The sequence below is a fragment of the Eulemur rufifrons genome, chromosome 14, assembly GCF_041146395.1.
Source record: "Eulemur rufifrons isolate Redbay chromosome 14, OSU_ERuf_1, whole genome shotgun sequence".
Lineage (NCBI taxonomy): Eukaryota > Metazoa > Chordata > Mammalia > Primates > Lemuridae > Eulemur > Eulemur rufifrons.
The window spans coordinates 18,535,619-18,548,617 of record NC_090996.1 but is presented as its reverse complement, the minus strand read 5'-3'; the positions used below and the strand labels follow the sequence as shown (position 1 = coordinate 18,548,617).

General features: G+C 47.6%; 1 protein-coding gene across 1 annotated transcript in view; it reads right to left on the bottom strand.

Moving 5' to 3' along the window:
- Nucleotides 1–12,999, bottom strand: part of NSMCE1 (NSE1 homolog, SMC5-SMC6 complex component) — a 32,355-nt gene that overhangs the window by 7,465 nt on the left and 11,891 nt on the right. The window contains exons 3-4 of the mRNA XM_069485917.1: nt 1,732–1,853; nt 731–808 (exon numbers count right to left, since the gene is read on the bottom strand). Coding sequence (XP_069342018.1) covers nt 731–808; nt 1,732–1,853 — 200 coding nt within the window. The remainder of the gene's footprint in view (nt 1–730; nt 809–1,731; nt 1,854–12,999) is intronic.

Below are 12,999 nucleotides of genomic sequence, written 5' to 3'. Positions count from 1 at the left end.
GGCCAGGCAAACTTCCCTAAAACCTCTGCCCAAAGCAGGGCGGGTGCCACCAGGCTTCCTGCAGACATACAGGTGTGTGTCGCTCACCTACAGCCTGCTTCTCAACCTTGGCTGCTGGTAGTCCCCAGGAGATTTACAGGCAGTGATTCCACGACCTGGTCCTCAGAGATTTGGATTTGACAGATCTGGGGTGAGGCTGGAACTTCTGAATTATTTTGTACCTCCACAGTTATTATCATTGCACCTAGACCTGAGAACCACTCTCTTAGCCAGGTGTTCAGCAGATGCGCGATGAGGGCTGAGCAAATGGCTCTGAAGCCTGGTACACCAATGCCTCTCAAATGCGCACGTGGTTAAAACGCAGATTTGGATAGTCTGGGGTGAGCACTGAGATCTGGCCTTTCTAATAAGCTCCCAGGTGTGCTGCTGCTGCTGCTGCTGCTGTTCCCAGACGGCACTTTGAGCAGCCAGGCAGGAGCACCTGTTACTACCCGTGAGGCCCTGCTCTTACTCATCGCACCAAGGTTCACATCTGGCCCGGCCCTTCCTTCCCAGGCAACCAAGGGAGCCTCCCCAGCAATCAACTGGCAGCTGTGAATTCCTGATGAGGCACCCAGAGACATCTTCCTGCAAAGGCCTCTCAGGCAGCAATGGTGGCCTGTACCTCCCTAGTGACCCTTAAAGAATGGAGACAGAAGTGTCCCCTAAGAAGCCTGGCCAATGTACTTACAGCCTTTCTAAATAGATCCAGTTCATTCTCTGCAAAATCTGTGGCCATTTTGGAAATTGAAGTTGTGGCAAGATTCACCTAAAAAAATAAGTCAGCACGACAGTCAGGCTGTGCCCTCCCTTGTTGGTTAACATATTGCTGGCTCTCCCTCCCGCCCACCCAACGCGGAGCTCCCGCACCCAGGCACTGTGGCCGCAGGGATGGGTCTGTAACCAGCTTTCTATCACAGACTTTAGGCTTTAGCTCAGCCAACATACCTGACTATCAGAGATTTTAGAACTCCAAAGGTTGTGCAGTACTTTCCAAACTCAGATAAATGCAGAAAACCAGTCTGCATTTTAATGGAGCTTCAAATGCAAATGGCACTGAGAGAGCTGGTACTGAAGAATCTGCTCTGCCTCGTCTCGCCTGGCATTTCCAGTTATTTGACTCATAACACTTTTTCCACAGAATCGAGTTTGGGAAACCCTGGACTAAAGTGTTCCTTTCTGAGTGAGGGCCTGGCTGGGAGCAGGCCATGTCCTCTGACAGCCTGAGTGTCCCCGAGCCAAGGATGGGGGCCTGTCAGTGTCCCCCTCCTTATTGCACCCTGTTCCCCAGCTGTGAGGGTATATCTGCAAAAAACAGAAGGCCCAAAATGGGTCTCGATCCTTAATACCCCCCCACACTTTTTCTTTTCATACTTCTATGTCTTATTACAAATAAAAAACCATTTTCTCTCTTTTTTCCTAACAGTCCATACATTTGGGGTGACTTCCTTACAGAGAACTGCCAACAAGCAAAATCAAACCAATACACTGGCTGTCACTTCTCTGGTGGGGACAGCAGGGGCTCCACGTGGGCAATGACAAAAGCACTGAGGTCTGGGCTACGGTTCTAGGCACCCCAACTCTGATAACCCAAAGGCTAACCCAGGTGTCAGAGGCTTGCTGTGAGCGTGCGCGCAGCAGGTCTGCTTCTTTCTCCCACAGTGCCACTAGAGGGCTGTGTCTGGCATTTACCAACGCGTAAATGGGTCTCCCATCATCTTCTGTAACTCCTTTCTTTATCTCAATATACAAGGACTCCAAGACACTATTGATGTTGTTGATGAAGTCCTCCAACTTCTCCACGGTAGCATTGCCTGGAAGTAAACAGGCAAAAAAAAAGTGGGTGAAGGGGGCCTCATCAAAACGGTGCAGCTTGTTTTAATCATTCTAATCAATCACTCCACCACACCTGAACATACAGGACGCAGCACCAGAAGCAGAGAAATGCTGCAGCCCTTTTGGGTGAATGCCAGTATCATGCAGCTTCTTTCTTCCTGGAGTATTGGAAGACAAGCAGCAGAAAGGCCCAGAGATGGTATCTGGGACTGCTGGGGCTTCTGTGATCTTCCTGTCTTTGCTTGTGTCCCCCAGCCTGCCTGCCACCCAGTGACTAGTTCCTAGTCAGCATCACTCCATGTGCTCAGGGCCTGCAAGGCACCCCCGCCACTGCATGCACCATCACACACCCCAGCTCCCCCGCCTCTGCCCCAGCATCCTCACACAAAGCCTCTGCCCTGCACATCCTCACACTTCTTGGCTGTACCTTTATTTCTTTCTCCCTTTGCTTGACATCCATTTACCTAACACATGCCAGGCCCTGGGCTTCGTCCTGGGGGTGAAGCAGTGAACAACAACAACCAGGGTAAGAAGAGGGCCCAGGCCCTCACCCCAGGAGAGGCCCTGCCTCGAGCACCTTCCATCCGGTAATCAGTTACTCCTCCCAGTAGCCCTCCCAGCACAGCCGAAGAGGGAGAGAGGCAAACAGGTGAGCTGATGTCCCCACAGCCATACACCAGGCCAGGCAAAGCCAGTGTGAGCCCAGATAGCCTAGCTGTGACCTGTCCACTGGCCCGCTCCTGCCAGCAGCAGGCTCACAGCCTAGAAGCCACTGTCTGAGGAGGAGGCCCCCACTAGAGCCCAGTAGTGCAGGGGCTCAGGGAAGGAAGGAGGTCAGGGGAGGTGCAGTGGGCAGCAGGAGGCAGATGACCACACAGGGCCTTGTGGCCAGGGGACAGTGTGGCCTTCCTCCTGTGGGCAGTGGGAGCCTCCCTGCACTAGAAGAAAAAGAGGGACATGGTCAGCTGTGTGTCATGGAATTACCTTTTTGTACTGCGAAACTTTTCAAACCAAGAGTATGTATTACTGTTTTCACTTACTAAATAAATAATTGCAAAAGATTCATACCATAGAAAAATCACTTTGGAAAAAAAAACTGCAGAAAAAACCAGACACTATGATACCATTTATGTGTAAAACAATTAACAGAAGCAATAAAGCAATACTGCAGGAAAAAGACCTAGCGGGTTACCTACGAAGCTGATGACCAAGGCCACCACTAGGAAGTCACTGCAGGGCCTCTGAGATGTGTCTGGGTTTGACGTCTTACAGAGAGAAGGTATTTCTAAGCTATCCATATAATTAAAGGTTAACAAAATATAAAAACACAAGGATCACGCTGATGACAGTGGAGGGTATGGCCGTGCACAGGAGACAGTGACAAGCCAGACTCATGAGCTCTGACAAGGGGCAGACTGTGGCAGCTCAGAAAAGCTAACGGCAAAGTCCAGGACAGTGATACTAATATGCAATTCACAGCAGGGACCTAGTCTTCCATTTTAAGTAAAGTATTTAAAAAGCAATTTAGATAAAAAAAAATTAGTAGTAATAAATAGGTGGACATAACAAAATGGTGAAGTATTTGGCCTCGACTGCTGGGAAACTGTGATCACACTTCCTGCCTCCACGCCCCTGCTCACGTCCTTCCCTTCGGACACGCCCTCCTCCTTCACCAGAGCCAACTCAGATGGCCCTTCGCCCATGAAACATTCTCTTCTGTGCCCAGTGCAAAGTGTTGCTGCTTCCTTCCTCTGCCACACCACGCAAAGCGCCTCTTCACAGCCATGTGAGCCTGGCTGTTCTGTATGAGCCTGTGCCCTTGACCTTGCAAGAAATATTTTTCTACCCCAGAGAGTACCCGATGCTGGGAAACTTAGGGGCAAGGCAATGAGACATCAAGAACCTTCTCTCACTGCCTAAGTGAGGATCTTTCATGGGCAGGAGCCGCCCTGTCCACCCAATGTAACACAGTGGCAAGTCCCACCTCCCCCTGAAAGTGCCAATTCACATTTTCCACTGAAGAGGCCCCTCCTGGGTTGTCACTCAGAGAAGTGTACTATGTGGGAAGATCAAGAGCATTCTGATGTACTGGACTTTCCAAATACCACGTCTGCATGGAGATGAGCCGACAGCCCTCTCTGCCCTTTCCCTTGTCGTCCAGCCTCATTTTCAGAAACAGGAATGTTTTCATTGCATTTTCATTTAAGAAAGAGAAAAACCAGCCACTTCCGACTGCTGCACTCACTCAATGCAGACACCTCCCATTTGCTTAGTCGCTCACCTTCTCTTAGTTCTGTCTCACCTTTTCCTTCCATGCAAGCCTCCTGCATCAGGGCCACAACCATGGTCTTATCAATCACTGACCCTGTCAATGTTTCTAACAGGAGCCCCTGTGCCATGGCAGCTCTTTCTTAACTACAATCTGAGAATGAACTTCTCTTATACTCAGCAACCCCCTGACCCCTGCAAATGGCCCCTCCTGGCAGCACAGGGCCATGGGGCCAGCAGCAAAGGCGTGGGCTCGGGCCCAGTCCTGCCCTCCCTCTCTGTGAGGCCCTGCATGAGTCTCTCACCCTTTCTCTCATCTCTGAAGGCTGCACACCATCTAACTTCCAATCTCACTCGAGTCTAGAACCCTCTTCCCTCCAGTGCTCCCGCTACCACCACCCAGCCTCCCAATCCTGTGGTGCCCTGCCATATAGGCCTTCCCTGACCAGACTAGCCGGGGCTCCCAGCTCTGTCCTCCCACACTACTCAAGCACTTCCTTCCTCATCACATGTCACTCCAACTGCTCTGGTGACAGAGTCCAGCCACCCCACTACAGAGTCAGCCGGTGATGTCTGCCTGCCTAGCAGCCATTTCCCTCCTGAATAAGACCTACCCCTTTCTTCATTTTTTTAAAATTGTCTTTCTCCTACATTTGTGGTTTTGGTGGGAGAATAATTCCAGGTACCCATAGCCAAAGAACCAGAAAGCAGGAAGCTGAGGAGGCCAGAGCTTAGGACAGCCAGGAGTAGACACCAAACGTATGTCAGCCAACCTGCGCAAGGGACAGAAGGCCAGCTGGAGGTGGTTCCAGCTCAGCAGCTATGGAGGGAGGGTGTTTGGCCACACAGTGGTGCTATGCTTCCTGCCCCTCACAGCCAGTCAGACCCATGTGTCTCTCTCCCTGTAGCGTCCTGACACATTCCTTTCTAAGTTGGCCAGAATTGGGGTCTCTTACTTGAGCTAAAGTTCACTGCTCTGCCCCCACTCCCTCCCTGACCCTAGAGCCCATGGTGCAGAAGCTACAGTTTGCAAATCTGTAGGAACATACTGGGCCTAAGGCACACCTCTGGCTCCTTTTGGCCCCAATATTCTATGAATCTGTGGTCATGATAAAGTACGTGAGATTAAGACAGTATCATGTGATTCTGAGGCAACCATTTCCAGTCTTACAAATAAATACCACTTTGAGGGATTTAAGAGAGTTAATTAATAACACTGCTCCTTTCTTCAGAACCCAGAGCCAACTGAGAAAAAAAGACACATGCTTTAGTAAGTATCAAAATACCAGGTTTTTTGCAGGTAGAGCTGGGTCAGAGGCTGGTTCTCCGGACACACGGACCTGCAGTCAGCAATATGGAATGACCAGCTCAAGGAGAGAGAAACAGGTTCTGGCCCTTCCATGGCTGCCTCTTCTAGAGAGAAGGAGACACCCGAAGCAGCACAACTAGCACAAGTTTGAACCAAGCAAGGTTGAACCTATATATCTTAGGCTGCCATCTGCGTTTTCCCCACTTATAAGAAGCAGGGTGTATATACATTTCCTATGGGCTGTGGTAAAGTAACTATTGCTAGGCTGAAAGAAATGAGCCGGCTAACATGTGACTGTGACTGACCTTATTTGGTTCATTTCATCCTTATAATAGCAGTAATTCCATAAGGTGAGTGCTTAATGTCATCTTCATGTACATGAGGCTTAGAAAAGTTAAAGAAGTTGCTCTGAGTTTCCATAACTAGAAATGGAGCCCAGGCTTCCTGACTCCAGACCCTGAGCTCCTTGGCACTAAGCCACACAGCCTCTACAGAGCAAACCTGAGGACATTCCCTATCCCAGACCCCACTATCTACACCCTCCTGCACATTGCCCCGTGCCTTCAGAGTTACCAAGAAGGGCCCAACCAACACTGCAAGATGGAAAGCGCCAGGGCAGTGGGTGATGAAGACACAAGAGATGCAAAAGGAAGCCAGGCCCAGCCAACACGTCCATCATCCCCTCTGCCAGTCCCTGTGGGGTCAGTACACGTGGCCACTGGAGGAGCTGAGGAAAGGCAAAGTCCTGGGAGAGGACAGAACTACTCTTCTTTAGCAGGAAACGCCTTATCACTGGGGGCAATTAAAAAATGAGCCTCCAGGCAGCACTGAATGAAACAGGACACTTCTCTCAGGAGGAGGGTTTTTCAACTCATGTTGAGAGACTTCTTTCTGGCTATATTTTCTCCTTTTCTTTTAAAATTAAATTTTACTTTAACTTTACCAATGAACCTCTTCTTGCTAAATCAGGGTCCCTGCTTCCCAGAGGCCACTGGAACCTAGGACTCACTGTGAACTGAGCAAGGAAGTCTGCTGTTGTAATCTCTGGCCAGCAAATAGCTTTGTTCTAAACTAGGTACCAAAGATAGAAAATGCTATTTTTAGGTAGAGGAAATAACAGCAAAAAATAAGACCCCAGGGCCCCAAACCACCTGTGGGCCAACTTGCCCTTGACAGGCCTCTCAGACGAAGTGGGCAGGTGGCCCTGTTTAACACAGAGCTGAGGAGGGGGCAGGACAGGCCCTGGAGCAGACACTGGTCCTGAGAGAGCAGCGCCCCCCACCCCCCACCCCCGCCAGGGTTGGGACAAAGGACAGACTGGCAGGCAGGACTCTGAGCCAGAGAGGTCTGTGAAGGGTCATGGATTTTGCCTCTCAGCCTACAGCTCTCATCAGTCTCCTGGGGGAAAGATTTTCTGGACCTTCAGACTTGCAGGTACAAAGGCAAGAAGTGCCAAGGGCACTTCCCAAGCATGGCCAGTGAGCAGTGCTTGGGAAGGGCAGGGATGGAAGGAGAGCTGGCTTTTACTGGTAAATAACTGTTGGACAAATCATTCTCTGCATGGGTGCATCAATCCACCACATGCTACATACAGTACTGCTCCCTATCTTCTCAACAGACTTCCACGAGCCACTGAGGCAAGCTGGGAAGAATCACTGTCTCTGTTTTCCAGAAGAGGATGCCAGGGTCAGAGAGGTGAAGACTTACTCAAGATGACAGGGCCTGAAGACGACAAAGTGCAGACCAGAAGCCAGATTATCTGGCCATTAGTTGGATGCAGTAACAAAAGGACTTAAGCATTCATTAAAAAAAAAAAAAAAATTATTACTTAGATATGCAATGATGTCTGAAAATTACTTCAAAATAATATGGGGGTAAGTAGGCAGGAGTATAAAACAAGATTAACCATGAGTTTATCATCATTTGAACTGGGTGAGTCATTGCACTATTCTATTTTTCTCTGTTTGACTTTCTTCATAATAAAAGGTTAAAAAAATACTTTAGTGCTCAACAACCATAGAACTTGACTCTTTAACCCTCAGGAGTCTGAATCAAAAGAGAGAAAAATGAGTGTCATCTGACAAGGTGGATTAGCTCAGGGCTCTGATGGCATAGACGAAATACAATTTTAATAACATTTTAAAACCTACTGTTAATAACGTTTTAAAACCTACTGCTTTGAGATCTGTACACATAGATCATTTTTACTAAATCAAGAGATCATTATAGTTAGAAAGTTTACTCTGCAGTGTCACTCAAATGACAGAGCATGAAGCTTATTTTACCTGAAACTCATTTTACTTGGCACAGTCCTGCATCTTGGCCACATGCATTAAGAGCCCTAGAACCCATGACGGCTGTTGGAGTGGCGTCAGGGACACCCACTTGCTATCCTTATACGAACAGTAAATCCCAATGGGACCTTACTCTGGCCAGAGATCTACTGGTCAGTACTCCTGTCAGCAATAAAACAGTGCCAATGCCTTCATCGTGGTAAAGCCCTGGATTACAATGTGAATTATCACAGAAAACATAACTGCTTTCAGCAGAATTTTACTACTGATGCTGTCCATGCATATTTCATTTTAATTGCACCCTTTGAAAACACGTAGTCCATCTATCCTTGAGATGAATGGCAGCTCGGTCCCCCACCTCCACCCACTGCAAGAGCCTTCGTGGAGCAGAGGAAGAGCCTCTGCAGGGGGCAAGGGGCTTTGCAAGGGACAGGAGAGGAGGCTTACTGGCAGCCCAGCCCCCTGAAACCAGAGTAGCTCTGCTTTATCCCTGTTGTGTAAGCTTCCCCCTCCTCAGGCTACACTCAAGCAACGTTAAAACTGACAAATCTGGTGCCTACAGATGCCCGGCAGGAGGCACAGCTGTGGATAACTGTGGGCACAGTGGGGAACAGAGAACACGCAACCATCAAAAAAGGCAGGGCCACTCTGCTCTAGCCCACTGCTCGGTGCCTGATCTTTGGCTTTTATGAGAAATCTCTTAGTGGTTGTTTTTTCTGTTTGTTTGTTTGTTTAACATGGTAATTCTTAAAAATTAGAAACACTGGAAGGCAAACAAATCATCCCTGCACGCTAGATACCACTGATATTCTACCAGTTTCCAAATTCTGATGTGGGCTGGAACCTGCTGTAATGAGACAGAGTGACTAATGGGGCCACTCTGTTCCCAGACCCACCAGATAAGAGGTCGCTGTTTCCCACACAGGCTGGGCTGTACACAACTCAAAGGAATGGACCATGTTGCCAATGGCTGGATCATATATAAAAGCAGAACTCTGGGTCAGAGGAGAGAGTGATGTGATGATGTAAGCAGAGACTGGAGTGATACCCTTTGAAGATAGAGGAAGGGGCCCTAAGACAAGTAATACAAGAAGCTGAGGAAGGCAAGGAAACAGATTCTCCCCTCAAAACATTCAGGAGGGAGCAGCCATACTAACACACTAACCTGAACCCACTGACACTGATTTTTGACTTCTGACCCCCAGAACTGTAAGAGAATAAATTTAAACCGTTAAAAGAAATAATAAAATAAAATAAAAGCAGAACTCTGACCCACAATCTACAGCAACCAGCCCAGAAAGCCAGCCTACTGTTTGTAAGTCAGAGTTGCAGAAAGTCAGACCACTGTCCCCAGCAACCCGTCCAGAAAGCCAAAAATAACTCAGCTCAAAAGGACCAGGATTTGATTTGATTAATAACCAATAACAGCTTCCCTAATTTTTCTCCCTGTTTCCAACTGAGGACCAATCACAGAAAGCCAAATATGCCCCCACCCAATCACATAGGATGCCCTGCCTCTGTAGCTGCCTCTAGCTTTCCCAGTCAGCAGCCTCCACTCAGGGCACACCTGAAGCCCCCCCACTCTTCTGCCTGCCCCTGAGTCTCTGCCAAACACAAGTGAGGGGCTGCCTATTTCTGGTGGCTGTTCTCCATTTGTGCCCACACTTTCTATTGAGGGACTGGTTCAGTGCCCGTTCCCAGCAGGGACTAGGAGGGGTGCAGAATTGGGACCACGGCCCTGTGAACCTGTCAGAGATGGCTCTAGTCAGCCCCTTCACACCAGCTACTTTCCCCATTCACTACAGCCCAGAGTAGGTGACAGCCTCCTACAGTCTCCCAGTGTCCCCCTCCAGCCCTCTCCAACTGCTGTCCACACACAGGTGGCTGGAGCGGAGCCAGGCCCCAGTGCCCAGCGTGGAAGCCGTATGCCTGGGGCACCATGCCTAACCCATGCTCTGTGTGACGTCCCCTTCCACCCTGCACTCCAATCATGCTGGCTTTTCTGTGGGTCCCCACACCAAGCTCCTGCCCATCTCAGCCCCTTCCCTGCGTTTCCTTCCCCTTGTAAAGCTTCTCTCGCAGATCTCTGCAGGGCTGCCCCCTCATTACCCGGGCATCGCCAAAATGGCACTTCGGCAGAAAGGCCTGAGCACGTAGGCCTTGGCCAGAACCACACCCAGACCCATCACATCTTTCTTTCCAGCACTCAGTGCACCAAACCACCGCACCGTTTGTCTCCAACTCCGGTCATTGTCTTTCTCCCTCTATTCTTATCAGAATGCCAGCTCCCTGAGGGTTGGGACTCTGCCTGTCCTGCTCACCATCATTCATTTGACATTCTACACACATCCATCAACCAACTGGGGAAGATATGCAGTACCAGTGGTGACCGCGCTTTCTGGATTTTCTGAGAAAATCCCAACAGCAGAATTCAGCCCTATGATCTACACAATAATTCCTATCACACTATCATTCCAACACGATGGATCTTCTTTCTAATGGTCACTCCTCCCACCCTCCACCCCCAGGAGCTGGGATTAGATGACAAGGAGAGGGACAGAAAAGGAAAGAACAGGCAGCGAGCAGATTGTAGTGAACATGTACCAGCAAGTAGTCAGTGCCAGGCACTAAACATAAATTCTCTTGTTTAATGCTCACAACTTTTCTGTGAGGTAGTTATGATTTCCCCCTCACCCACCCAGAAAAGTAAAAGAACTTTCCCAAGTCCCTGGAAGAAACAGGATTTGAAACCCTGCCTTTGAAAAATGGCTTCACTGTTGCCAGTGGGGTCTGTGGTAATTCCACGGAAGAATTCACTCCCAGTTCTTCCACACTCTCACACATAACCTCCCTTGTGTCTGGGATCCAGTACAAAATGCATTCCCAGATAAATGATGTCCACACTTGGGAGAGTGTGAAGTACACGGACGTCCCAGCTGGCTCAGCAAATCTGCACTGGCCTGAAAGGGCTGGCGTGGGGCCGTGTAGGCTGCGCTCCCGTGCACGAAGTCATCAAGAGTGGGAGAGGCCGGGAGACACTTAGTCCAGCAAAAGCCAGAGACATAAAAGCAACAATATTAGTTCCTTGTGGTTACAGAGCTCTTAAACCCAAAGATTCCTAATTAAGTACATAACAACTGCTTGCTGTAAATTCGGTATGTTGAAAAATTCATTAAGTCACACATTAGAAGTTACTTTTCATGCTAATTTTTTGCCACTTTTCAGTTACAGAAACAGACTTTATCTCCCTTGATTAACTGGAAAGCCAAGCCAGCTCTGACAGTGGTAAGCTTATTAACTGTTCATCATGGCCAAAGGGGAGAAATGTACAATGAAATCATTAAAAATAGAGGGAAAATTTACTTGCAGCCAGATTCTAATTATCACTCAGTCCTCCCTGGAAAGAGAAAGTGTTTACAAATAAGACTGAAGATACAGGATGGAATACTAAACTCAAATGTCAACATCACTGTGATTCACCATTAATGCATGTCACCTAATGATGTTCATGAGGCCTGAAACAGGCACAAAGACAATGATGCTAATGTAGTCGTGTAAATCAGCATGTTAGAAACAAACTTGGAATGAAGACAAATAAAACGTTTGACAAAAACTGAAAATTTTTATCAAACTCCAATGTTCCTATAATACTGTGTTCACTAATCTATCTTTTTTTTTTTTTTGAGACAGAGTCTCACTCTGTTGCCTGGGCTGGAGTGCAGTGGCATCATCCTAGCTCATAGCAACCTCAAACTCCTGGGCTCAAGCAATCCCCCTGCCTCAACCTCCTGAGTAGCTGGGATTACAGGTGAGCACCACCCACGCCCGGCTTATTTTTCTGCTTTTTGTAGAGACAAGGTCTTGCTATTGCTCAGGCTGGTCTTGAATTCCTGGCCTCAAGCCATCCTCCCACCTCAGCCTCCCAAAGTGCTAGGACTATAGGCGTGAGCCACTGTGCCTAGACATGATATTATTTTGGATATTAATTTCACCTGTTTCTTTTTACCACCAAGTTTTACTTATGTGGCTCACATTATTTTTCTATCAGTGCTATTCTACCACATAAGTAACCTATAATCTATAATCTTTACAATTGCCATGTTCATAACAGTCAATGAAAGATTGAGGAATTACTCCTAATTTAAGGAGCCTAAAGAGATATAACAACTAAATGTAACACACGACCCTAGTGTGGGTCATTTACTACAAAGTCAATATTGGGACAAATGGAGAAACTTGAATGGGGTCGGTCTAGAGATTATAGTAGTGATATATCAATGTTAATTTCCTGATATTAATGGTGGTACTGTGGTTATTTAGGAGAATGCCCTTGCTCAAATGAAATATACCCTGCCAAATTTAGAGTGAAAGGACTTATTAAATAGGTAACTTAAATTGTAACTTACAATTATAAGTAAATTGGTAACTTACAAATGATTCAGGGGAAAAAATGGTACTGTTTTTATAACTTTCCTATAAGTTTGGAATTATTTCAAAATAAAATAAATTAAAAAAAACAACACTACCGTAGGATCTTTAGGCAAGGAAACCCCACCCTGAACCTGGCACTGATTCAGAAGGCGACATTTAGTAGTGGTAAGAGTCCAGAACCAGTGTAAGAACTGGCAGGGCAGCATACCTAACTTCTAAGAAGCCTCTGCTTCCTAGTTTGTGAGATAAGGGGACCAGACCTCATGATTCCTTAAAAAGACTCTGGTTCACCAACTTGTTCAACCAAGAACGGAAAGACCAGCCCCAAAAACATCTTAATAAACCAAATAACTCTGAGGGAATTGTCACCAAGCAACTGAAGGCAACTTTTTGCCTCTGCTCAGTAAACCCATCTGATAAATGAAATAGAGTTTCCAACCCAGAGTCACGCTCAGGATTAGGGGCGCCCTCAAGCCCCCTGCTGGACAACCACACACAACTCACTACAGTGGGTGACACCATTCTACAACTAAATCAACAGGCTGGAGCACCTACTCCCCAAGGGGCCTTGGGTCACATAGGAAGGCTGCAGAGTTCAGGATTCTGTGTTTGTTTTGTTTTTAGGAATTTGAACTAAAGACACTTTCCACAACTACTTACCAGCTTTTCCAGATAAGCCCTGGATAAAGCAAAGCAAGGAAACATTTCCCAAATGCTGCATCTATTTTCCTAGAGTCCTATGCAGATAACACGGGGCCTTCCAGAACAAGAAAATGAAACATATGAGAAAACCTGGTGATCTCCCCAAGTGTCTCCATTTAT